We start from the raw sequence: 22,013 nt of genomic DNA, 5'->3' as shown, positions 1-22,013 counted from the left end.
CGAATCACATATTATTACTCAAAAGGCCGAGGTAAGTATCTTTGTGTCGTGTAAATCATTACTCTTTCGATTTTGAACGGGTGTTGAAGTAAACACTTAAACCTGATAAGTTATCACGATGCATAACCAATTTTTTCAATAGCACTTAGATAATTTTGCCTTCATAGACAACATAATTAAAGTATTGTGGTTTAAAAATAGAGTATAGTAAAAGAAGGGTACGGTATGAAATTGAGATATTTGTTTATTTCTCAAAGATTACCTTCCATTTTCAGATATGTCAGTTTAATTTTTATTGTAACATACATCACAGTAGTTAGTGTTTTGTTATTATTTTCTTTTTGTGATTGTCGTTGGGTCAATTAGATTTTGCTGTTTTATCAACCATAGTATGTCTGAGATTACACTAAATTATTGATTGGTTTATTCGATGAAATGCAGAACAGCAGTAAGCTTTTCTGCAGACTTCCCTGACCTGAAAACATGCAGGGAAAAACTTACATTTTGGCAACCCTATTACCTTTAACAAGCTAAAATCAGTATCCATATTCTCTAAACTATTTTCTATATGTATCCTTTGGTACTGACAAGGAGAGTTTGTTTATCCATCAAAGCTTCGTAGGTTGGTGATAATCTCCTTAATTCTCATGATCATAAGCAGAAATTAGGTGCTGGTTACTCTTATTCTTTAAAGGGTTAACAGGTTGTTGTTTCATGTTTATTAGTATGAAAGACTGAGGCAAAGTAATGATGAACTTCATGTGAGACTTGAAGCAGCAGAGCTTCAGACGAGCAGCATATCGAGGGATTACAGGGCAAAATTGCAAAGTAAAGAGGTAATCAGGGTTCAGGTTATATGAATTTAACTATCAATCTGTTTTGAAGCTGGTGGTGTTTTGAACAAAAAAAAAATTGGAAACTGAAACTGAATTTACAAATTAAGAAACGTTTGGTAAGCTTTTAGCTTTTAAAAAGTTAAATACAAGTCTGAGACTGAGATAAAGTAAATTTGTCTTTAATTAGCAACAGTGATACTTTCCAAGATTTAATTGGTTTTATTATTTCCCATCTGTTTGTCACTATGCCCTGGGAAACTTTTTACAATAACTCTGAATCTAGAAAGTGGTGTACAAATGTCCTATGCACCCAGAGAGAGGAGAGACAGTTATAATCAGTATGTTAATTATAACATAGCTAGTAAATTTGTGTAATCAAATTCAATTGCACGAGCATGCTTTATATTCCTGTTGTGCACGCTCATGATGTCATCAAACAAATCCCTCCAGAAAAAAAATTTTCCATTGGGTTGAAAATGTTATCAAACAATTGGTTCATACGTCAGCTGTGCGTTCATCGAGATATGAAGCACTTGAGAAGTTTGGAGAGCACTCAAGAAGCTAGAGTTGCTCTCGGCTACGCCTCAAGCAACTCTTACGCATCTTTCGTGCTATCCAAACTTCCTGTGTGCTTCATATCTCGATGAACACACGCTGACGTATGAACCAATTGTTAATTTGAAAGAATTTTTTTGGCGTAACAGGGAAGTAATTGCACAATCTTTGTTTCACCTCTTACATGCCTTTCTTAGTTCTTTTTGTTCTGATTGAACAGGAAGAATTAATAAAATTGAGAGAACTCAGAAGATTTCATGAAGAAAGTGGCCATAATCTTGGAGATAGAGAGAGGCATGACTCTACTGACAGTATTGAAGATTCCATGGAGACAAAAAGATTACATAGTGAGATCTCAAAACTGCAAGCTGAATGCCAACACTGGAAATCCATAGCAAATGGAGTGGTAAGTGGGAAGAGGAAAGAAAAACAGAGGCTTCATGACATCAATGTTTACCTGCCATGATCTGATCAAAAATTCTCCATTCCCACTGCCACACTACATTTCCTTGTTTATGAGACAGGAGAATTTGATAGTAAATCAAATTATTATCCTTAAGCAAAAATGTCACATTGAAACTTCACATCTGGAAATTGAAGTCAACCTCTTAACCCTTCTGCTTCTAGAAGTGATTAACATGTAACTTCTCCTTGCAAATTCAATACGTTTTGTTGTGAAAAGGTAATGAGAACAGATTAGTTCAATAGAGAGGAGGGTCATATTTTGGAATAAGTCCAAATTCTCCTGTGTTATTTGCAAGGGAAAGTATGACAGTAAGTATAGAGAATTGCCAATTGGATCGAGGGAGTTACAGGTTAACTAAACAGTGCATGATCTCAGTGACATAATATATAGTTGTATGATTTTTTATGATTTTTTTAATGATTTGATGATGTATGCGAAGTAATTTTTTATGTTCCCATTTTTCTTCCATTTTGAATACATTCTTGTTTGTACATTTCATGTAACAGGAGAATCAGGATAGACTGCACAAAGAAATAGATCAGTATCAACACGAATTGACTGCACTGCAGAGTAGCTACTCACAAAAGATTGCTAATCTGAACAAAAAGCATAAACAAGAATTACAAAACTGGCAGGATGAGAAAGAAGAATTTTTACGAAGGATTAAAGAGTTGGAAGAGAGCCCTCTTAAGTACAGTGGTATGTTTGTTTTGAATGTTTAGGGTCCACTTGTGATCCAGAGTCTATCATAGCTTTCAGTGGTACATCTTGGTCAGTGTAGGTGTGAGGTTCATGCTGTTAGTTCAGGATTGATTTTCTGAAATTTAAAAGAATTGAAATAAGGTTATTCACCAATCTGGTGATCTTCAAAACTGATCATGCATTATGCTTTTATGGTGCTTTCAATGCAAACATTTAACAAGTATTCTTATAATGCACTGTTTAATTTCCTTTTTCTTTCAGAAACTGAGAGTTTTGGTCATTTGGAGAAGGATTTTGATCAAACAAATGACAACACAGATGTAGTGTTGTCTCTAAAGAAACAGTTATCCACTGCAGAGGAGTTCATTGCTGAACTTGAAAACCAGATTAAAACTCAAGAGCAGCAGATAAATGCTTTGAATATCCAAGTCCAAGATAAAGAACAAGCTATTTTCACAATGCAAAAGGATTTCACTGACTTGCAAACTAAACTGCAAGATGCAGGTTCAGTGCATGATCAAGCTTTGTCTGACTATGAAAGTAAATTAAATCTGAACATGAGTAATGTGGAAAAACTCCAAAAACAGCTAGAAGATCAAAGGAACGAAATGCTGGGTTTGAGATCTGACTCTGAAGGCCTTTGTAAATTACGAGAGGAGCTCAACTTTGTTGCGGCAGAAAATGCAGAATTAAAGAAACAACTAAGCCATAGCTATGCAGAGGAGAGGAGACTTCATCGCTCTGTGGAGGAGGTGAAGTCTGAGCTGGAACAACTCAGTTCTTCAACCATGGATTTGATGGAAGAACTTCAGTTATCTCAGGATCTTCAACAAGAACAGAGCATTGAACTGGATAATTTGAAGAAGGTGAAATACATCAAAGGAGATGCCAAGAAAGAGATGGGGAAATTAAGGAATGCTCTGGCTGGTAGGTGATAAAATTCTATAAATGCAATTCACTAATAAATCTGTTACAGCAGTGTGCTGTCTTAGATTTACATATACAATGAGTTGGTTTGTAAGGATTCACACACTCTGCTCATGAATAAGTTGTATAAATGTGAGAAAAGATTAGTGTTTGTACTGTGTGTATGATAATAATTACACACATGTGTAAAATACATGTAGAGCTAAGTGATATCCATTTTTTACCTCTGCAGCTCTGTGGGAGCGCCATCTGTGCCTGGTGCAGCTTTACCAGCAGGTCAGACATGAGTTGAACAACAGTAACACGAGGCTATTGGCCGTGTTCCAGGCTCAACATGTAATGCACCTCTCTTAACAGGGTGCTGTGCAGGGGAGAGGGGTGGGGAGCTTTGCTGCCTGACTCTAATGTCACTTTCTTACTCGTTAAATTCTAAATATTTAACTGGAATTTGTGCCAGTTAACAAGCTTAGAAAAACCAAATATGAGTGAGCATTTTAGACCTTTCATGTAACTTTGTAACTCTAAGTAAGTACTGACTAACCAGCTAATAACTTTTTTAATTGCTGTTTAACATGATTAAAAATGAAAATGGGCTAGCACAGCTTTAAAATATCTTCTGAAAAGTTTTTGTTTCAAATTATATATTGTTATGGACTTGGAAAAACAAATTCCAAAATTTTCTAGGATTTTCTTGTCTGATTTGTAGTTTTAGGGTTCGAATATAATGGATAGATCACTCTGGTAAAATTCTTATCAAGCATATCAGTCACTGATGGTGCAAACAACAGTACAAGCTTTTTTGCTTTTGTAGTTTCTAGTTCAAAATGTTTCCCTTTTTATTTTTCTAAAATTTTCGGTCTTTTGGTAATACTTCCGCTCACTTTGGTGAGCGTTTTTTTTTTTGGAGCTTTTTCTTTGCGTTTGCATTTTATCCCCCTCATCTCATGCAAAGTGTCCTGGCACTCATCTTTTCCTGCACAGCCCCCTTAATGTCATACGTGTCTTATTAAGCTTTCATGTCTATTATAATAGTTTTTTTTCTTCCACATGCTATAGTTAAAACATGCATCATGGCCATTTTGTTAACCCTCACGTAATAGCAAATTAACCAGTAGTCTTGATATCATAACGCACGATTTCCTCTCACGTCTTGGTCGTAAGGTAATCGGTATGTCTCCAAATTCTGTTTTTGTTATAGATGCTTTCTGGAATGATTTGAGAGTTATGGCTATTAAAACAACAATACCCATAGTATAAATTGCTTTTGACAAACACATCAGTTGCTGCTCGTTTTTTAGTTCTTTATATTTTTCTTTTTTTATATTTTGTGTTTTTTTGGAAAACGATGACAACAGTTCATAACTTTGTACAGAATCAAAGGAATTTTTCTTTCTTAAACGTTCTATCTGCGCATTTTATATTTTTCAGCTAATGATGATATGCTTTTCATATCAACAGCTCAGCACTAACAGTGTCCGTGATGACCTGAAAGTCCTTCAACAAAGACTGGAAGATCGTAACCAGGCTAAACTGGATCATATCGAGAAAGAGAAGGAAGCCATGATGAGCAAATCAACGGAGCTTCGAGTTGCGGTAGAGGAATTAGAAGGTGGTGTAATGGACCTGCAATCAGACAATGAACAGGTGGCACAAGAAACGAAATACTGTGTCACTGAGATAGGAAGGCAACAGGGGATTGATGAAGATGAAAGAAACGACATTGTAAGGTCACTGATGGCTGAGAAAGCTGTTTTGGAGAGCGCTATTGTCGGGCTGCAGCAGAAGCTTCAAGATCAACGAGAGTGTTTCGATTCAACGCAGAATAAGATTAACGAGGGTGTCGATGGTGTGGACAGCAGGTCAGGCTCGGCCGAGAGTGTGGCCAGTTTCACAGGTAGCACACCACGTGACCCTGAATTATCCATTGATATGGGAGATCTCAGGAGAATTAGCGACACCTCCATTGAGCCTGAGATAAGGCAGGAAACTGAGGTATTACAAGAAACTGCTGTCCTCTCAGGTAACGAGATCGCAGTCAGCCAGGAATTAGCGCTTTCTGAGCTGAAGCAACAGCTCCAAGATTACCGACAGCAGTTGGAAGAGCTCGAATTGGCCCAAAAGGATTGGGAAGGAGAAAAGGATGCTCTTGAAGGCCTGGTGTTGAGTCTTAGGCGCCAGGTAAAGGAGTTGCAAGTATTCTTGGGTAACAGCCACGATGAAGAGGAAATTTCGCGACTTCGACAAGAAAACGATCACATCTCGTCAAAAAACAAGCATCTTGTGGAGGCGTGGCAGATGTTAGAGAAGGAGTTTGTCTCTCTTGACATCAGTAGTTCATCTGCAGGAAATGATTCTGAACTTGATGGGGATCGAATGCAGTTACTACGTGAAGACCTGAATAAATGTGTAGAGAAGTTAAGAGAAGATAACTCTCTTGTACGAGAACAGACAGAGCAACTTATTCAACAAATTGACGAAAAAACATCTATGCTAAATGATTTGCAAAGTAAGCTTGAGGCGAAAAATGATGAAGTTAAAAGCATCTCTGATGAAAAGAGAGATTTGATGGTGATGATCAACGAGCGTGACGAGAGAATTTGTGAAATTGAAGAAAGCTTTAATAATCATTTGTTAGACTTGACCAGCTCAAAGGATAATGAGATGAGCCTTCTTCAAACAGAGCAAGAAGATTTGGTTAAACTCTTGGAAGAAACTCGACAAGAATGCTCCTTACTCCGAGGCAAGAATAACGAGTTGCTTGATATCATGGGACAGAATCAACAAAGTCAACTTGAATCTACCGAGGAGAAAAAAGGTTTAGAGTTGTTATTAACTGAAAAGGGCAAACAACTCGAGAACGTAGAAGAAGAAAGAGAAAATTTCGAAAGAATGGTCCAAGAAAAAGAAAAACGAATTGAGTCACTTGTTGCTGAGAACAACAGTATGTTGATGGAAAAAGAAGTTCTGCAAAGTTTAATTGAAGAATACAAAGAGAAGGCAAAAGTTCAGGAAAAACAGACCACAGAGAGATCTAACCTTGTAAAGGAAATTGAGCAGCTAAATCATAAAATTCAAATGACCGAGGCCAGATGTAGCGACCTGGATGGAAAACAAATGGTTCTTTTGCGAGAAAAAGAAAATCTAGAACTCGAACTTCAACAGAGCGGTGCGAAGGTGGACAAACTTAATTCTAAACTCAAAGAGACATCTGCAGAGATTGAAGTGTTGAAAGAAGAGAAGAGCAAGCTTATTGTGGCGGCTGAAAGTCATTTCAAGAGTTGTAAGGAGTTAGAGGAGAAATTGTTGGTGAGCATCGCAGAGAAGGAAGAAATATCCAAACAACTGGGATTTAAAGACTTACAGGTCGATAAGCTGGAGCTTGATCTAAGAGAAAAAGGGGCTGACATAGATCTGCTTAAGTTAGACTTGGCAAAGTTGTCCAAAGCACTGAAAGAGAAGGAGCAGGTCATTCATACTCAAGTCGTAAATGCTTCAAACGCTGGAGCGCAAGGCGTTGATGATGCAATGTATCGACAGGCGCAGCTTTTGAGGCTACTGGAGGAGAAAGATCAGGAAATAACAGCTCTGAAACAGAAGGACGCTTCTTTGATTGAACTTGTGAATCGAACGGATCAGAACAATCATCAGGTACGAGAGGCATATGAAGGCAAGCTACAACAACTCAGGGAGGAGAGGGATAGGTTGTTAGATGACTTGAATCTGCGTAATGAAGAGCTATTGACTTTTGAAGACAAACTTGACGCCATGAGAGAGAAAATGAATAGTAAAGATCAAGCTTCACACTTACTGCACAATGAGCATGCGCGACTGCTTGCTTTGAACGAGTCTCAAGCGAATGAGATGGGGAAACTGAGAGAGAGGAACTCAGCGCTGCAGAAACTTGTTGAAGAGTACAACAGGAGTAGAAGTAGTGAGTCGCAACGACTGCTAGAGGACAACGACCAGCTAAGACGTCAAATACACGGGCTACAAGTTGAACACGAAACTTTAACAACTCTTGTTCAAGAGAAAGACAAACAGATTTCCACTCTAGCGCTGTTGGGGAGGACAGACTCTTCAGAACCATCCCCACAAGGGATGGAACCACAGTTGAGGAGACTTCGGGAAGAGAGAGCGGTGTTATTACGAGAAAGAGACTCAGCATTAAGAGAAAAAGAGCTGAAAGACTTTGAAATATCAAAGCTACAAGAAGATCAGCTATCTGCGAGTCAAACATTTGAAGAGAAATGTCATTTAGCGGACAAATTGCTGGCTGACAATGAGGATCTCTCTAGACAGTTGGTCAATCTACGATCAGAACTGAGTGAACTCTCCCTGGAAAAATCAAATTTAGCAAGGAGTGACAACAGATTGAAAGAATTAGAAGAACAGATAAATTCGTTTAGGAATGTTGTAGAGTCCAAGGACAGAGAACTAAAACAAGTTCTAGATAACAGTCGAAATGAAAAAAGCTCCATTTTAGTTGATCTAGAAAACGTCAAAAGCGAAAGAGACGATATTCTTGAGCAGAAATATCTTGAAACACGCGAGTTGAAAAACAAAATTTTACAGCTTGTACGCTCGGTAACAGACTCTGAAAGCAATGAGGAGGAAAATGTTGACAACATCGACATTAATTTTCAATCATTGCTTCATACAGTAAAAAACCAACGGAACAGCGCTCTCAGGGAACGAGATAATGAAATTCAATCTTTGCGGGAACAGCTTTCGAACGTGACATTGCTAAACAAAACCACTGAGACTCATGGATCAGAGTTAGAGCATGTATTGCGTGACAAAGAAGAGTTACACAGGATGTTGTTACAGTCACGCAATGAGAAGGAAGACTTGTTGCGCGAGAACGAGTCGACTGTAGCAGAATTGCAAGATCAGATCGTGAGTCTCAGTCGAGCGGTTAGCGAAAAGGACCGTTCATCACATCAAGACTTACAGCGGGTAATCCAAGAAAAAGAACGTATTGTAAATGAGCTAGAGCAAGCACAGAGAGATAGAGAAGAGGTTAGTAATGCCAAAACACAACAGCAAGGTGAGATAAACAGACTACAAGCTGAGCTGCACGATCTTAAAGGTGTTCTTATTCAAGAGCGAGCGACCACTACCACTCTTCACAGAGAGGTGGATCAATACAAGATGGCGATGCAGGAGAAAGAGAGGATTGTCAAGCACTTAACGGTTGAGAGGGAACAGCTACAGAGGACACAGGAGAAATTGCAATTCCGCATTCAGCAACTTCAAGAGGAACTGACTGCTGCTAGTAGTGGACAGAAGGTGGCTGAAACTAAGATGGCTCAGGAATTGAACCGCCTCAGAAATCACCTGGTACAGGTATGGCAAACCTCCCCCTTCCCCCCCCTCCGTGAAATACGATATGGTCCATCGTGGAAACGAATGTCCACACTCGAAGAGAGTTTCGCGGTGAACTCAATGAGGTCACAAAAATGCATTGGTTCTCATTCGTAGATTTGTGCGGGAATAGATCATCTCCTTTAACTTTCGGTTTTTTTAGCCTGTCAGATACACCTAAAGTTTAAAATAAGTTGTATCAGACTTGATAAGCAATTTGTCACTCGCTTTCAGGTTGAAGAGAGCTACACACGCGAGGCCCTCGAGGCCGAGGAGCGAGAAAAGGACCTGAGGATGAAGTTGGCTCGTGCAGAAGAACAGCTGTTGTCAAGTTCACATTCCATGCTGGACAGAGAGTAAGACACAACGCATAATAATGCGAAATACAATCCATTTTTACTAATAGTTGCGTCTGTGGTAATGATTGGTTTACTCTGTTAGTTCAAGTGCAAGAAACCAAACTGAACAGGCCGAAACAGACGTTAAAAAAATGTCGTCAGCTACTCAGAAATAGAACAAAGTACTAAACGATCAACTAACCATCAAAACAAATGGTTTGAAACCGAAAGAGAAGTGAATCAATATTTTTAAGGGTGATTCTCCAACCATAAGAGCCTTACTAGGTCTGAGCGTTCGCAAGGGGAACGCAGAACACTATATAGGATTTCCGAAGTATAAATTGTCACACAGCACTCTCAGAGTGTAAAAAGTGCATATCTGATCCGGTATTTTGACAACTGGTTTTGATTAAAGCTTCTGTGACTTTTTTAGTCGTCAAGCGTCTGTGCAGATTGAAAGCCTCCAGGAACAGCTCCAGGCCATAGCAGCTCAACGTGACCGTGCGGTCATGGATCTAGCCTCGGTTCAGGAGCAGGCACATCAGTACCAGACCGCTCTCAACAACCTACAGCTTGTTCTTGAACAGTTCCAAAGAGGTAGGATTTCTATTTAAACAGTGTAGATTGTGGTGTAGGTACTTGTTTTTAACGCACAGGTTTTTATTGTTCCATTTAGAGCGCGAATCACAACTGAGAGCTACCCAAGAAGAGGCTCAGAAACGAGTTGACGATGCCTGGGCACAAGTTAAAGAACTGCAGCAGAGAGAAAATCATCTGAAGGTGCGCAGTGTTAGCCGGGAAGAAAAAATGTTCTCAGTGTGATGGCTGTGCATGGCAGCTCTCAAATGGCTTTTTTTTTCTTTCTTTCTTAGAGTCAGCTAGAAATGGCTGCTCGTATAACGCAAGAAGTGGTGAACATCCGAAACCAACTGAAAGCCAAAGATGAGGAACTACTTCATTCTAAGGAAGAGGGTTTGTTTCATTATTTTTCAAGGTTGCGCGGTTTTGCGCAATCTTTTTTTTATCGTCTCTCGAAGGTAATCCAGAATTGGATCAGTTTTGCCTCGATGCGCTCAGTGATTGGTCCAGAAAACTCGCGCAATACTCAGCCAGTTAGATAAAAACTCCAACCAACCAACTAATCGCGACTCGGTCACTACTGTGTTTTTCCCAAGCTTCACGCAGTTTGCTTGCTTTTGCTTTGTGATGTGAAACGCTCCTTGTCATATTCTCTTTTAGTCTGATGTGCTGTAGTGATTACATCGGTTTTGGTTTTGCGACAATCAAATAAAATTTGCTTTATAACCGATGGTTTCTTGGCTTCTATCTGCTGATTTCTTATTGTTATCATTTCGATAGTTACCCGACTGGAAGAAGAATTACGTGTCGCTCATGAGAGAATCAACAGCCTAAACAGCTTGTCAGACGGCAAAGTTGAGAAGTGAGTATACAGAAAACTGATTCATTTTTCTCTCATTCAGTACCGCCTTATTTCGAGACATATTCTGCTCTCTGTTGCTTATGGATTAATTGTCTTCAATATATGAATTCTTTCTCGCTCTCTTTCCATAGATCGCTGGTGAAAAACATGCTGATGGGATATTTTAATACACCGGAAAACAAACGAATGGATGTTGTACGAGTCATTGGAGGTTTGCTTGGCTTCACACACGAGGAGCTGGATAAGGTATCACCATTTAGCTCGTGTGTTTTATATTGTCGTAGTTTTTCGATGTTTTAGTTCTTTTGTTTTTCCTTTTTATCAGGTCGGGACTGGATCCTCACCTCCCACAGGATCATGGATCTCCAACTTAATTCCGTTCGGTCCCAGTGCCCCCAAGACTCCCACAAGGACAACCGCCTCGGCACCAAAGGTATGAAAGAGAAATTATGCACCTTAGTGGACTCAATTCTTGTCAATACAGCTGGAAACAGAAGTAGTACTTGACTTATACGGTGCTTCACTACACACTATGAAATTTTTTGTTTTCAGTCGTTTTCAGAGTTGTTTGTAAGTTTCCTGGAGAGTGAGTCTGAAGTGCCTCGTTCCATTGGTGAGGCAAGCGGACGAGTGACCAATCCTCTTCTGTCTGGTATGACACCACAGCAATCTACAGCTAGTCACGTGCCAAGAGGGCTACCAATGGCAACTTCGACACCTATTGGTACCCCATCCAGAGGTAATGCGCCTCCCCTGCCTCCCCTCCCACAGTCTGCTGTGTCACGTCCTACTTTTTCAACACCCGGCGAGGGTGTAACGAGGTAAGTTATTCAGGAAATGAAATAGATAAATACATCTGATGAACCAAACAAATGAATCTAAGACAATGTAGTAGTGGCACGCCCACACAGAGACTGTATCCACTCTTTCTTGGTGAAAATGAATTGTTGGTTTCTATGGAAAGTTGAAAACCGGGGAATCCAGAACAAAACCTTCGGAGCAGGGTCAGGAACCGTCATGCCTACAGAAATATTGCGAGCTTGTAGCGAATTTTTCACAAACCTTACACAGGCCATTAAGTAGTTGTAAGAGCCATTCGGTTTTCATAAGTGACAGAGTCTTCATCTCTCTATCTCACAGAGCTAATACGTCAGTGACCAGTGGGAACCCTGTGCTTGTGGGTTCACTCCCACCCGTCCAAGCTAATTCGTCAGGCACCAATGGGAACCCTTTACTTGTGGGCTCACTCACACCTGTACAAAATCTGCCAGCCCTCAGTGGGTCCAGCTCTTTACGGACCCTACTTGAGGGACGGACGTAGTATAATGAAGTCGCCGCACAATAACGTCACAGCGTCGCTATTTTTAAAATCCGCTGATACGAGACGTGCGGGCCTTTAAAATGAGTCGAGTTGACTACAAGTCTTCTAAAACCACTCTAATTAGATATTAATCCCTACGTTAAACCATATTTCCGACAAATCTAGGACCTTTTGGTCGAGAAAGAATAATTAATTATACATTTAGTTTTTAGGTAGCGTATTGAATCTACATTCTGAGAATGCCTATTGGGTTTTCCCAGTTTCGAGTTCAATAATCAAAATAAAAAAAGATGCGGTGAATATTATGGTTTGTTGTTTCTTGTTTCACTATTTCACGTCACAAAGTTGCATACTTTATAATTAGGTAAGTTGGTTTTATTAACTGAGTTGATAACGTGAATTGGCCGCCGTAAAGAGTTTCAAAACCCGACGTTTCGAGCGTTAGCCCTTCGTCAGAGCGAATGGAATCCACACACGCAACCCACAATTCCTCCATTTGCTCTGACGAAGGGCTAAAGCTTGAAACGTCAGCCTTTGAAACTCTTTACGGTGGCCAATTTACATTACCAACTCAGTTAATAAAAAAAAAACACCATCTCCACACGACCTTAAAAATTTCCATAAATTTTCCAAGTTCCGTGGGTGTTTTTTACTGATTAAATTTATAGAAAACAAACTTTATCCTCGACTGTAGATCATAAATCATTTATTTACATTTCAGAATATAATAACAAAAACAGCGACACCGTTTAAGAAAAACGGTACAGTATATACAGAATAAAACTACTTGTTGAAATCATTTCCTACTAAAAATATTGGTGCAACGATGGTTAATTGGTCTACTATACTGTACCATCATTGTAATCAGTAAACAAGGCCATTGAATTATTTACATGATTTGTGATACACTAGAGGTTAAATGGATCTCCACACTCGGTTATTACCGTCGCACATCTATCGAAGCATCACGGCATGTTTTCTTTCATAAACCTCTGAAGTGCGTTCAGCCGCGCATCAATTTCCATCATTTCCGCTGACCTGTTCAGGGACTCGTTTCCAATGTCTTCAGGAAAAATAGAGAAAGTTAACATGTGTTCGCGCTGAATCCGAATCAAATTCAAGGGGAGTAAATTCAAATTATCATGCACCATTTACAGCCACTGAACTTAACACTTACCTCGAAATGGCGAGCCTCGATGATGACGCTTCTCAGACGCTCTGGAGTGTGAAAGACTATTCTCAGGAGTACTGGAATAACTGCAAAAACGTCAAGGAATAATAATGAAGAAAAAAATAATGGAATACTGAGGCCTGCAGGTAAAGGGAAAGTGGCCACGATGAACACTTTTCGCTGAAGTGCCCCAGTATCAAAGTAATGAGCAAAGGTAAATATGACGAGAGACCAAGGAATGTGAAAAAGGGCGGGGAACTGACGCGGGTGACCAAGTCGTGAATGACCGACTGCTAACAGGAAACTGGTCGTATTAATAAACAAAAGGATACGGAACTTTGCCCACTTTCACTGCCGTTCCTCGCTCCTGAAACAGAACAAAATAAATTAGCAAAAACCTCCACTTCATTGTCAAAGTTCAAAAGAAACAAACTGAATCTAACAAGAACGAAATTAGGCCTCGCATACTATATCTGAGTCCCCAGGGCTGTACCACGAGTTTTTCTTTGCAACAGTTCTCGTCTTCCCTGTTGAACTGTTACTGGGCCTGGAACAGAAAACAAACAACTGCGAATAACTTAATGGGCCATGAAAAATGTAGTCGGCCCGCCTGATTCAACAACCTTGTAATCAGCTCCTTGGCTGGGAGCTTGTCCATCAATCCCAAATAGTGAAGGAGTTTCAAATTTGAGCAACAAGTAGCAAAACTATATTCCGTTTGATTTCAACTAATTTATTCCTGTTTTCTCGTCACGAGTTAAGGGTTGGTAGATGGAGAATGGCACCCAGCGACATGCGACGCAATGCCCTTGGAAGCGCCAATGCTTTTTAACATTTTTTCCAATCTAACATGCAACGTGCGATCGTAAATTGCAAAGATACCATTATTGCTATCCAGACCTGGTTCTTGGCCGTCGTGGTAGCGCATGCTCCATGTCATCAGACATGTAATCCTTATCTAACGAAGACTGGGACGATCGCCTTGTTCCCAGGCTCCCGTTGGACGATGTTCTTTTTCTACCACCTGAATGGAACAGAAGACAGTTCCGATTCAGTAACTGGACTTGTCGTATGATTTACCGACTAACTGACTGTCACGTCACGTCTGACTGGCTAACTGGCTGATTTGTGCTCACGTTCCACTTTCGCGTAATGTTTAAGATATAGCATATTATGAGCCTAATGTATCGCGTAACTTTTCCTCCTGCCTAGAAGTAATTCTAAGTTATTGACTCGTGATCCTGTAAACTACCTCTTAACCATTTGACTATACCTGACGACCAGGCGCTGGGATTCTTCGTTCCTGAACTGGGGCCTTTGCGAGGTAAACGATCTGCCGATAGGGACCTTGATCGAGCTCTTTTAGCAGATCCGCTGGAAAGCGATCTTTTTCTCCTACGTAATGGAATAATGAAAGGGTCATTGAGTCTTACAAGACAGTTCAGTGGGACAATCAGCTCCACTCTCTAAATTACCGTCAATAAAATCCATTCCATGCTTGCTATCTCTTAATTTTTTGTATTATCGTGTTATTTGTTCGATCACTTTAACTCATTCAATCCGACCTTACTCATTCAATGAGCATTATATTATATGGATAACACCCTTCCATCTTCCTTTCTTGTCCGCTCTTTTAGCTCGCATCTCGGAGGGGGCATTCGCGGGCCTGCTTGCGTAGATCGCGTACAGTCTATATTCGAGTAAGTTTTCCTATCATGTTATACAAAAAACGCCTACTCGCATCTGTACGGGTCATAAGATAAAATCAAATGATCAAAATATTCTGCTTACAGCAATAACAATAAACTGTTTACAGATCTTCTACTTTCTCCCAGATTATCGTCCAGAACTCGAGCGAACTAGAAGCTGCCGAATATTTAAAGAACGCGAGCGCAAAAGGGGTGATGAGGGAGAAAAAAAAAAAACAGCCTATGCGCATTTAGGGGCAATTAAATTCCCAGTCTCCGCACAAATGAAACATTTTATTGCATTTATTTTTTATTGCTCGGTCATTTGCTCTGACGAAGGGCTAACGGTCAAAACGTCAGCTTTAGAAACTATTCATGGTGGTCAATTTACGTTATCAACTCAGTTGATAACACTAAGTTATCATGTTATACCCCACCGACGCAGCACCATAGCTTTGTTTTTCAGAAACTAACCCCCTTTACATAAAAATGAACCATGTTTGGTCTTAGTTTCTCCTAAGAAAGTTACAAAGTAAACTTGAGTGACCTTACCCTCTGGCTTCGTCCGCCTCCTTCTGTTTCCTTTGTTTTTCTTTCACATATCTTTTTATTAGTTAAGGAAACTTTTTTAATTATTCAATGAGGCCCTGCTGAGGATTTCTTGTGGTATTCCAAGGGTCTTTTTTTGAAAAGTTTGGTTAAGGCTCTGGTAATTGTGGTCTTCCAATGCATCTTGGCCCTATGCTCAGTTTAACCGACACTTACAAACATCTAACTACACAAAACTCTTAAAGAAAAAGCATTCTTTGGTGAGGAATCGTAAATCCTCTGCCCGCACGCTGTTTTAACGTTATTTCCGGAAGAGAATGTCTAACACAAGTCCTCTTTTAGCTCAGTGGTTGAGCATTGGATTGCGAAATTCGAAGATCTGAGGTTCGGTTGGGGAAATCATATTTATGTTCTTTGCCTTGCAGAAGAGACAAAACAGTTACCATCGTTTTACATTCGAAGACCGAGCCGGAAATTCACTATTTTTCTCATTTTATTAATAACAGTCTAATGAGAAAAAGGATACGCTGTGGGGTCAAACCGAGGAAGTCCGCCACCTAAGGAAAAAAAGATATATCAGAAAAAGGCTAACAGCCTGACTGGACCTCAGAAACTACACGAAAACTCACCAGCTGGTGAAGGTGTTCTACTACGCATGCCGGATGATAGCTTTGACGGTGGTCTTCTTTCCTGGGAGATAGATCTCCGTGGTGCCCGGCCTCTTCTTGTTGCAGAGCCACTTGTTTGGGCTGGTGATGGCCTAGGACTAAGCAACAGCAAAAACCATTACACAAGTCTTCATGAATAAAACCTAACTCAAGGACGATTTTGACACATTTTTCTGTAACAGTTTCACCCCTTACTGATAATCTCGAGTCAAAAAAGGCTTAAGGGGAGATATTATGGTTGTATCTCTGCCCAAGATGGTATAGACTGTAGTAAAGCATTTCCCTTGTTTGTGAGAGATCTAAAATAAAAATACCTAGATAACACTCACCCTCGTTTTAACACAGCAAGTTCATTTGTTAAACTTCTACATCTTGCTCTTAAATTTCGCTCATTAGCACGGATTTCCTCCAGCTGCACATGAAAATTAAAATAATAGCTGTGAGCAACAAAACTTCATCAACAAAGAAAAACTTAACTGACATATATGCTAAATATTTGGATATCAACCTTCCCAGTCAATCCAGTTTGTAATGAAATCACCTCAACAATGCAGCTGCAGACTTCTACTTTCGAATTCTAAAAGTTCAAACTATTGATAAAAAATAACCTTGATATTAGGAGAGAGATTTATGTAACTCACCTCTTCAACAATATTCCTGTGTTCTTCATTCTTCTTATTTATTGTTCTCTGGTATTTGTTTTTTTCTTTCATCAGTTCACTCTACAGAAAAACATTGATAAGCGACAAACTGAGACCCAATCCTTCTCAACCCTCTGCAATTCATTCCTATGCAAGTGTGATAAAGAAACCTTGTTTAACCAAGTTATTTGTCTGATTTGGTAAAATAACAAAATCTAGTTTTCCCCTCTGATAGGAAACTTAGAAAACCTTTAAATTATTCTCTTGAGAATCCACTTAGTAAAAGTGAAAGTTATCTTCATGGAACAGACACTGATTGAGGAGTAACTGGACAGTAAGAATTACAGAGTACATAGCAATGGAAAGTTTGCAGAAACATTTTTAAATTCATCTGTAAACTGTATTCAATTTATTACAGTTTCTTCTTACCTCCAGATTCTGTACAACTTTTTTTAAGACTCTTATTTCTTTGGCTGTGTTTGCCTTTGAGGTGTGCTTTACTTCCCTTTGAAATGCCTCAAACTGTTTTTGTATTTCCAACTTTTCCTTGGTTAACTTATCATTCCTAAAAGATCACAATACATTAGAACTCCAACATGTTTCAGAACAAGGTTGAAATAAAATAGCTGAACAAGGCATCCTATGTATTATAAGTTAAAAAATCATGTAGGATTCTGTAAGATTCTACCATTCTTAAAGGGCAAAAACCCACCCTTTATATAAAATACTGGTAGGTTGGATTTCTGCCTCTCTCTCAAGTCTGGTCTTTGTTTCTCCCTGAGAAGAGTCCTTCTGAGGAGAGAGCATAGGCTGATTTCTTTACCAAAGATTGATTATCAAGCCATTGGGCTAGATGACCCTTTACACAGGGTTCATACCCTTTTTTAGAAACAAATTTCAATGAATTTTCAGGACTTTTCCAGGACTTGGATTGATTTTTCCATAACTCCAAATTTCTCCTTAGACCCTTTCATTCTCAAGATTTCAAATAAATTATCCTTATGGTCTAAAAACTTAATTGCTTGAGTTACATGTAAGCAGCTTTCTAGGACTTTCCAGGACCTGAAGTCTTTTTCTGGGATTCACCAGTCCTGGAAAATGTCAAAAGAAAATTCTGGAACTTTCCAGGTTTTTCAGGACCCATACAAACCCTGTTTACAATTGTAATATCTCTTAAATAGTTCGTCTCTTGTACTTGTATAACTCACCTCTTAAATGACCCCAGCCCCACCCTTCTCCAATGAGCCCCTCTCCCTAACTAAACCTCTTTAGAAGCAGTTAAAGTAACTAGGACTTGCAGAAGCTTATCTGATTACTGTAACAATATAAGAGCCTACATCAGATTCAGTGTTCTCTTTTTTAGGCAATTAGCACTAAAATTTACCTCTGTATTACCTCTTATCACAGCCTTAAATTGTTTAAAATTCTTGAAATTTAACAGGTAAGAGAATTGCACTGCACACTGTAGATTCAAATAAAAAGAAAAGGGGTGCAAATTCCATAACACTCTACTTACTCCTTTTGAAGATGTGTCAGTGCTGCAGTTCTTGAGCCTTTGATAAGCTGCAAAGAAACAAGTATTCAACTAAGACACCTTGCTCTTGGCCAAGAGATACTCCACTAAGATCTAATGTTACCTGCTCTTTCAGACCTAGGTTTTCTTCTCTTAGTTTTCTTATTGTTTCCTGTAACTGCACTGGATCTGGTTTTCCCACATATGGTAAAGGAAGAGGGTAATGTATTCTGAAAGTAAAGTTGTGACAAATATTAAATCTCATTTCCATTCTAATTTACGAGCAGCAGTGGAAGGGAGGGAGCAGTCAGATGGCTGAATGACAGTGTTGAATCTTTGAGTCTTAAAGATATATTATTCTGAATAGTCTTGACATTCATACTTTACTTGCAAGACCAAAGAAGTTTCTCTATAGAACTTCCCCTATTACAACTTGTCCAAAGCAAATTTGTTTATGGCTCTTAAATTTGATTGCAATCCCCCTCCTCCTCCCATCTGATAGAAAGAGAGCAGAAAAGAGAGAGCAAAATTTACAGCTTATTTACATTGCCTATCCCTTTAAAAGTTATCCTCCCTTGTCACAGTAACAACAACCCACTTCTAACCTGTCAAACTCCACTGTATATGTCATAATGAGATATCTCTTGGAGTGCAGTTGTGATCTTGTTTTTGCACCAGGTATGTGCTGGGTTCCATATCCAGTTCTGTGATGTTGTTGATTTCGAAGTGATTCAAGGTCACCATATGTCAAAAGGTCCACAGATACTGAATTACTACCCTGTAAAATATGATTATCAACAAGTTGAGCAGGAGAGGAGTAAATCGTAGGATTCATTCAAATCTACCTGGCCACTTTCAAGATAGTATCATACTTTTAAATTAATCCTAGTTCGGACCATAGATGTCAGTTGGAGCCAGCAGGTCAAGCATATCTCCATTGCCTCTTTTTAAAAATCTGATATCCTACCTTTGAATCAGTCAGTCATGGCCTCAATCAAATCTACAATAACCTCCATATCTCATCCCGGTGATCAAAATGTGTTAAACTATGAGCTGTCCCTCCTACCCAGGAAAGTTTGTTATGCAAGTCCAAATAGAAAAGTGGGAAAAGATGGTAGTTAGCAGGCTGCAAGGAACTCTGTTTTAATCTCAGATTTCTGCACAGTGTGCTGCTTACCGCTTTCCTTTTTTAATTTTTCACTGATTTTTTTGGACTTGCTTGACATACTTTGCTGAAAAGGAGGGACTGCTCCTAGTCTAAGAAAGTGTGTGTTGAAAGAATAAAAAGGATTTTATGAGCAGCATTTCAATGTGCAAAAAATAAATATACTTACCTTTGCAAGAGCACTCTCAAGCATATTCACAAAAACTGTAAACTGTTTAAAGTTTCCAGTCTTGTGAGTCAAATCTTCAATATCTGAAAAATAAGCAGCCACTTCACTGTTATAATAACGCACACATTGCTTCCCTTGCACTCTTATTCAAAACTAAAATATACAAGACTTGTAGAAGTCAACACTTTTGCTTTCATGGAATCAAAACCATTGGTCCCTTTCATGATGTCAGCTGTCAACTCTTCAACTCTAACATGGAACATAAGTATAAAAATCAAACAAGAAGAAACTAATGAATAAAGGGGGGAAGTTTCTAAAGAAACTGTGGTGCTGCGTTGGAGGGAGAGTATAGCAGGTAATTTAGTGTAAATGTAAACTAGCCACTGTAAAAGGTAAAAAAGCTGACGTTTTGAGTGTTAGCCCTTCGTTAGAGTGAAGAAAAGAAGAAACTAACATGTATTTGAACCTGATTATGAAACAAGCATATGCCAACAATTTTTTAACATATGCAAGTGCCCTAATCACAGTCACTTTTGAAGTTATTTCCTTCCTGTTTGGAGTTCATCATTAGGCAATACATATGATTAATATGAATAAAAGTTTTATCAAAGCAGCCTACTGAGACATCCATAATTTTGTTTTCAGTAATAGACTATGTTATGAGTTCAGTGAACCTTTGGTTTAATTACAGTACTGTATAGTTAAAAGCTTATCCTGGTTGACTTTGATAAAAATTTGTAGAGGAAGGTTCAGGGCCATCAGGAACCTAATCAAAACCATCCTGCCCTACCCTGATCAAAGTCAATTTTAATAAGTTGGTTGAAGTTAATTATCAGTAGGCTTTGAATTTTAAAGGTTGGTTCTTGGTTACTGCATTAGTTTTTAGAGTATTTTTGGCATGTAGCCGACTCACTTTTTTATTTGTTAAAACAATTCGTCATTTTCCTTTTCCCTTGATGCGAGGTGTTTAAACATCTACATCAAACATTACAAACACTCTGAATTCCACAATAACGTGTTGTACATTCACTTTCAACTTACATCTAGCGTCAAATTGTCCTCTCCATTGATCAGATGTAAGTCTGTCTTCTACTTCAAGGACAAATGTTTCTTTATCGCTGTCTATCATGAGGGTTACAACGTATTCTATTCCGCGGAACACATGTCTAAAGCTGCCCACTGATGGATCAAGAGCTTCTGACCTCACGCTCGAATTCATTGCTGATGGAAGTTGAACTCAACGTTTCTTAATCGTACCAACTGTAATAAATGCAAGTTAACACATTGCTTAGGAGTGTTATTAATCAGCTACACGGAGAAAAGCGAGCACGAATAGTTCAAAACTTGCATCTTCCAAGATTTAGTTTGTATTTAGCGGGCTAACACCTTTTAACGGCCATTACAATCCCACATAACATTGCAGCAAGACTCTATGAAGGAGTGGTTACAAAGTAAGATGGCGGCTGAACTGACCATGTAAGCGAATGTTAGCCAGTTTGCTTCGTAATTCCTCGTCTTTTGATAAAAAATGCCAGCTCCAACCGGAGAAGAAAGAAAGAAATGTCACGCGGCGCGAGATAGCTATTTCGCTTGCCTGAAGTCAAATGGAAACGAAGAATCCGCGTGTGCAAAGGAGAAAGATCAGTACACCGCGGTTTGTCCTGCAGCATGGGTAAGTGCATTTTAAACCGTCACTTTCCGCTGCGGTTTGTGCAATTATTATTATTTTCCTTAAGACTACAGTACAGTTCCCCGTTCAATCTAAAAATAGGCATTAATAGGGATCTCAAATCTGAAAAATTTAGATCAGAACCTCACGAATGTGTCGGACTGATCGGTAAGCATGAACAAAAATGTTCAATCAGTGGACAACAGTCCCTCTATTCTGACTCGGTCCTTATGGCACATGAAAGAGGATTTTAAGTCTCTTATCGAGGAACTTTAGACACGGTAAACTATGTTTGTGTGGAAAAAATTCCCAAACCAACCGAGGCGCAGATTGTCTCTAGTTACGTAATAATTGTAACATTACAAATTCGCAAGCTGGCTAGGATTCTTTTTTAATTATATTTTCTTCATATCATCACTGCTCCTGCAAATTTATTCCTTGTCTCTCCGCCTTTCAGTTTTATTACGTTTTTATTTTCTAGGTGTCTTACTTTGCCAGGAAACGTGTTTACGACGAATATAAAAAGAAATTGAATGAGGAGGGTTTCCTTCTAACGGAAGAACAGCCATCGAAGAGCAAGCAATAACATTCTGTTGTGTACAGAGAACGTAATTGAATCACGAGATACAGAGATGTGCTGTCTGTAGGAAACAAAACAATGCATAAACAAGTGTTGTTTTACAATTTTCAATACAACTGCGAAGAACGACATAAGAAATCCATGGCTACTTTTTTTTATTAATCCAAACGATAATCAGCACACGAAACTGTAATTTAGCGAGTCAGTGTACGACTCATCTTGCAATAAAGTCACTTAAGAAGTGAAGAGT

At 39.1% G+C, this 22,013-nt stretch overlaps 3 protein-coding genes across 4 annotated transcripts in view; 2 read left to right on the top strand and 1 right to left on the bottom strand.

The window, feature by feature from the left end:
• Positions 1-12,246, top strand: part of LOC113667202 (uncharacterized) — a 12,764-nt gene extending 518 nt beyond the window's left edge. Inside the window, exons 2-17 of one of the 2 annotated variants that reach the window (XM_027183001.2) lie at positions 1-31; positions 726-836; positions 1,612-1,797; positions 2,364-2,556; positions 2,821-3,486; positions 3,719-3,762; positions 4,945-8,832; positions 9,085-9,206; positions 9,622-9,785; positions 9,865-9,968; positions 10,061-10,160; positions 10,548-10,629; positions 10,761-10,875; positions 10,955-11,062; positions 11,182-11,450; positions 11,770-12,246. The exon at positions 1-31 is cut by the window's left edge and continues 46 nt beyond it. In XM_027183001.2, coding sequence (XP_027038802.2) covers positions 1-31; positions 726-836; positions 1,612-1,797; positions 2,364-2,556; positions 2,821-3,486; positions 3,719-3,762; positions 4,945-8,832; positions 9,085-9,206; positions 9,622-9,785; positions 9,865-9,968; positions 10,061-10,160; positions 10,548-10,629; positions 10,761-10,875; positions 10,955-11,062; positions 11,182-11,450; positions 11,770-11,950 — 6,364 coding nt within the window. In that variant the 3' untranslated portion in view covers positions 11,951-12,246. Of the gene's footprint in view, positions 32-725; positions 837-1,611; positions 1,798-2,363; positions 2,557-2,820; positions 3,487-3,718; positions 3,823-4,944; positions 8,833-9,084; positions 9,207-9,621; positions 9,786-9,864; positions 9,969-10,060; positions 10,161-10,547; positions 10,630-10,760; positions 10,876-10,954; positions 11,063-11,181; positions 11,451-11,769 lie in introns of both variants that reach the window. The other variant, XM_027183000.2, reaches the window with a different exon arrangement.
• Positions 12,247-12,639: 393 nt separating this feature from the next.
• Positions 12,640-20,945, bottom strand: LOC113667278 (centrosomal protein CCDC61). The gene is made up of 17 exons (XM_027183091.2): positions 20,556-20,945; positions 19,515-19,597; positions 18,786-18,958; positions 18,305-18,410; positions 18,184-18,230; positions 17,097-17,232; positions 16,668-16,748; positions 16,356-16,438; positions 15,988-16,124; positions 15,885-15,915; positions 15,362-15,412; positions 14,395-14,516; positions 14,022-14,145; positions 13,590-13,668; positions 13,454-13,488; positions 13,128-13,207; positions 12,640-13,013 (listed from the first exon to the last, which is right to left on the bottom strand). The coding sequence occupies exons 1-17, from the start codon at positions 20,731-20,733 to the stop codon at positions 12,916-12,918; spliced, it is 1,644 nt and encodes a 547-aa protein (XP_027038892.2). The 5' UTR covers positions 20,734-20,945; the 3' UTR covers positions 12,640-12,915.
• On the top strand, positions 20,939-22,009 carry LOC113667235 (cytochrome c oxidase assembly factor 6 homolog). The gene is made up of 2 exons (XM_027183043.2): positions 20,939-21,186; positions 21,665-22,009. The coding sequence occupies exons 1-2, from the start codon at positions 21,043-21,045 to the stop codon at positions 21,767-21,769; spliced, it is 249 nt and encodes an 82-aa protein (XP_027038844.2). The 5' UTR covers positions 20,939-21,042; the 3' UTR covers positions 21,770-22,009.
• Positions 22,010-22,013: the final 4 nt, after the last annotated feature.

The sequence above is a fragment of the Pocillopora damicornis genome, chromosome 7 (assembly GCF_964200805.1).
Source record: "Pocillopora damicornis chromosome 7, jaPocDami1.2, whole genome shotgun sequence".
NCBI lineage: Eukaryota > Metazoa > Cnidaria > Anthozoa > Scleractinia > Pocilloporidae > Pocillopora > Pocillopora damicornis.
Note: the sequence above shows the minus strand (reverse complement) of the source record. Positions and strands in the feature narration are given on the sequence as shown.